The following is a 3,720-nucleotide window of genomic DNA, read 5'->3' on the forward strand; positions in this document are numbered from 1 at the left end:
GTCAACGTCACGAAAAAAAGGCCCAATCGCAACGCCCCTTCACTGAACGTCACCCCTCTCCTCGGCCAATCGTGAATTCCCTAGGGAACAAATATCGCCGGTGTCCGCCGTTTAAAATTTCTTAAAGAGCGGCTACCGCCCGAGATTTCCTCTCGAAACGAGAGAGGAAAAATTATTTTAACAATTATTGGGAGTGAAAGATGCCTATCACGAACCAATCAGGCCTCCAAAGCTTGTCAAAACACGGACAGCACAGCTATGCCGCGGGGTAAATGTGAGCAAACTACTCGCTAGGGATGTTTTTTTTTTTTTTTCACATAATACGTTCACAACGCGTTTTCGGCTTTCGTTCTCAAAAAACCAGATAAGTTAACGCATTTCACAGAAAGCAGCGGTTTCCGCAAAAGATTAAAGGCCTGAGTGCCCCAAAACACGCACCACGTGTGAAGGTCCGGCTGTCTTTTTTTTTTTTTTCCTGTGCCTGCGTTTGTCGGCGACATAGTTTGCTTTACATTTTATTTCTTGGTTTAATAGCACGTGGTTTGGCAGACGCGCGAAAAAAAAAAAAAGGCGCGCGCACGTGTTTAACAGGCGGCAAAAATGAGTAGCCGGCGCCGAGACGAAGAGAAGACCATAGCTGGCGAATCTGATTACGATTAAAGCTGTGCCCCTGCAAACCCGCTTGCCACCAGAGAAGCCGCTTGAGAGAGCGGCCCGCCTGGTTTTCATGCATTTTTTTATTCGTCGTTGCGTTTGTTGACTGCCTGCGGGGAGGGGCGGGCGGCCGTGCTTTGAAGATCAAAGGCAAGTCGCCGCCACCGTTTCGCACGCTCCGCGGCCCACAAGAGAACCCAAGCAAGCAAAGCAAAAAAAGCGCAAAAGTTGAGACCGCTCTCAACGACGCCTGGCGGCGACAACCCCCCTCGTCGTGCAGGCGTGGAGGGTCTACGTTTCGTTTTTGGTGGTCTTCAGATGTGAAGTTCCGACGAGACAATGAAATTACGATTACATATGCGCCAGCTCGAAACTTAAGTGTATGTTATTATATTCACTGAACGCTCGTTTGGGCTCATTGGTGCGACCTTATTTGTAAAAAAATTTTTCGATCGTAGTTTAAAACGGTTGAATATCAACAAGTTGCAACCATATTTTGAGCTTCAAGGCAGGAAAAACACGATGACAGCACTAGTACACACTACGCTCAGTAGCAGACGACGCCGGGCCTTGCCGGCCTTGCTAGCCTTGCTGCACCGTTAATAACCCTGTTTATTCTGTCCATCCTCCTCGTTCGATAACCGTTGATACGGTCCTGAGGATACGAACGGCACCCTTTCGCACAAAAGAAGTAGGCAAAGCTTATCAACCCGGATTCGACCTTTCGGCTTGGCTTTTAACAGTAGTCGCTTCGTCTGTTTTCCACGCCGCCGCGACGCGCCACGACCGCTCCCACCAGCACGACGTGTAAACATGGCAGTTTCGCGAATCACTGTCGAACTTTTCTACGATGTCATCTCTCCCTACTCCTACCTCGCGTTCGAGACGCTAATCCGTTACAGGACGCCATGGAACTTGGATCTGAAGCTGAAGCCTTTCCTCCTGGGCGGCGTCATGAAAGAGGCGAACAACAAGCCACCGGCCTTTGTACCCAACAAGGGCGCTTACATGATGACGGACATCCGCCGGCTCTCTCCGTACTACGGCGTGCCGATTAAGGTGCCCGACTTCTTCATCGAGTTCATAACGACAAAGTCGACCATTAAGCCGCAGCGTTTTCTCGTCGCGCTCGACCTGAAGTACCCGCAGTACTTGGAGGAGGCGTCGCGGGGCTTCTGGAAGCGGTTCTACCAGGACAACAAGGACATCGCCGAGGAGGACAGCATCGCGGAGGTCGGTCGCGCGGTTGGCATGAACGACGGGGCGCTTAAGGAGGCTCTCGCCATGATCAAGGAAGATAGCATCAAGAAGGCGTTGGCTGAAAACACTAAGCGCGCTGTTGACGAGTACGGCGCGTTCGGCGCGCCCACCATAGTCGCGCACGTTGGGGGCAAACCGGAGGTGTTCTTCGGCAGTGACAGGTTCGAGCTGCTGGCCCATGTTATGGGTAAGAAGTGGCTCGGACCGAAACCGGCAGAAGCCAAGCTGTAGTTTCACGCATGCGCAATGCGATTTATGACAGGTGGTAACTCGGCGCGTGCGCAGTGCTGGTTTTGCGGTTTAGCATACCTTTGAAAAGAATAATGCATTTCAGGTCTTTTTAATTACTAGTGTACGGCATTTGTCTTTTATCGTACACTCCTTTTGATTCGACGTTTCTTGACGTTTGAGAAAAGCTTGGCATACCATACATCCCCGTTTTCCACTTTTGGTTGCTCCCTCAGTTCACTACGAAGTGAGCGTGTTTCACGTAATGTCTAAAGCTGGCAATTTTGCGTGTTCATCTCGACACACATTTAATAATAGGCTTTTGAGGTAAAGATCGTGGTGCGTCATCAAGTGAAATGTTTGCATTAAATGCAAATGCAACACAAATTAGCTTCACAAAATGAAGTTTGAATGAGTAACTTTGCATAAAAATGTTGAAACTCATCTGCGCAAGCTTGCAGGGTGCTCAGCTGCATTAGTCATATGGGAAGAAACTGCAGCACTATATTGTATATCACTATTTTTGTACCACTGTTGTTGAAATACACACGTTGAAATAGCCTTCGTGTTTATTGAAGTTTATCAGTATGACATGGGCAAGGTTACCGGGGCATAGAGTTGTTGTGGCGTTAGCCCTTCTATAAGAGAGCAGTTTTCAACAGTTAGTCCAAATATCTGCCAACAAAATTTGCATAACTGTTGAAAACTGTTCTCACATACCAGACATGAAAATACCATGGCAATGTGTTTAAAACAACATTACCTGTTATGATTAAGCTTTGTGCATGTTGATTGACACACTTCACTGTACTGTCTCGCAACATGTGCAGAATAGAATAGAGGTTACAAGGCAACAGGTTTCAGACCCATTTCAGACTAATGTGTGTAAATATCAAACAGCAAGCTTTTCATGCTACTTACCTGCCTGTTGCAGATCTGCCTAAGTTGCACAGACAGCTGAGGGCAAACTGAAGTTTGCCTGTATTGATAGATTATGGCATTCTGACAACAGAGACATTAAATGAAAACGGAGCTTTCATAAGCCATAAAAAGACAAAATACAGGTGGTGCCACTACTGGCCGACTCTGCAAGTAAACTCCGTGCGTCGACGCGTTTTTTTTCTTGTTCATGGATTACAGAGGCTAGGCTACACACCACCCCTTTGTAGTTTGGATGACACCAGTTTGAATAGTCATGCGAACATTTTAAAACCAATTTTCTGTGTAACAAGTGCTACCAACAAATCTCAACGTAGCTATAAAGTGGCACTGAATTTGATTTTAATGAGAACAAAAATTGGATGGCATTGTTTCCAGTGCCTCTTAAATTTTAAGGCTTCAGTATTAACATTCAGCCCTTGGGTTTACAAGCAAAAAAAAAAGCAGCTCCTAAATGACCTCACTGTGACTGCAAGATTTATATAACAAGACCGAACCACTGAGAAAGTACAACGGCAGTGTCACGAGCCCAACAAGGTGCATCATCCCTCCCGGCAGAACAATCTTGCATAACCCCCACTTTTTTGTGTGTGGATAAAGAATGCACCGTGCATTTCCTACGCATTTAAAAATATGTTA

At 46.9% G+C, this 3,720-nt stretch overlaps 1 protein-coding gene across 1 annotated transcript; it reads left to right on the forward strand.

Moving 5' to 3' along the window:
• The first annotated feature begins 1,282 nt into the window (after positions 1-1,282).
• Positions 1,283-2,704, forward strand: LOC144100942 (glutathione S-transferase kappa 1-like). Its single transcript, XM_077633870.1, has one exon. The coding sequence runs from the start codon at positions 1,468-1,470 to the stop codon at positions 2,143-2,145; it is 678 nt and encodes a 225-aa protein (XP_077489996.1). The 5' UTR covers positions 1,283-1,467; the 3' UTR covers positions 2,146-2,704.
• The last annotated feature ends 1,016 nt before the right edge of the window (positions 2,705-3,720 follow it).

The sequence above is a fragment of the Amblyomma americanum genome, chromosome 8 (genome assembly GCF_052857255.1).
Source record: "Amblyomma americanum isolate KBUSLIRL-KWMA chromosome 8, ASM5285725v1, whole genome shotgun sequence".
NCBI classification, from domain to species: domain Eukaryota; kingdom Metazoa; phylum Arthropoda; class Arachnida; order Ixodida; family Ixodidae; genus Amblyomma; species Amblyomma americanum.

Excerpts from the sequence above, each read along its gene's own strand:
- LOC144100942 (XM_077633870.1), top strand. The coding sequence starts at position 1,468 with ATGGCAGTTTCGCGAATCACTGTCGAACTTTTCTACGATGTCATCTCT.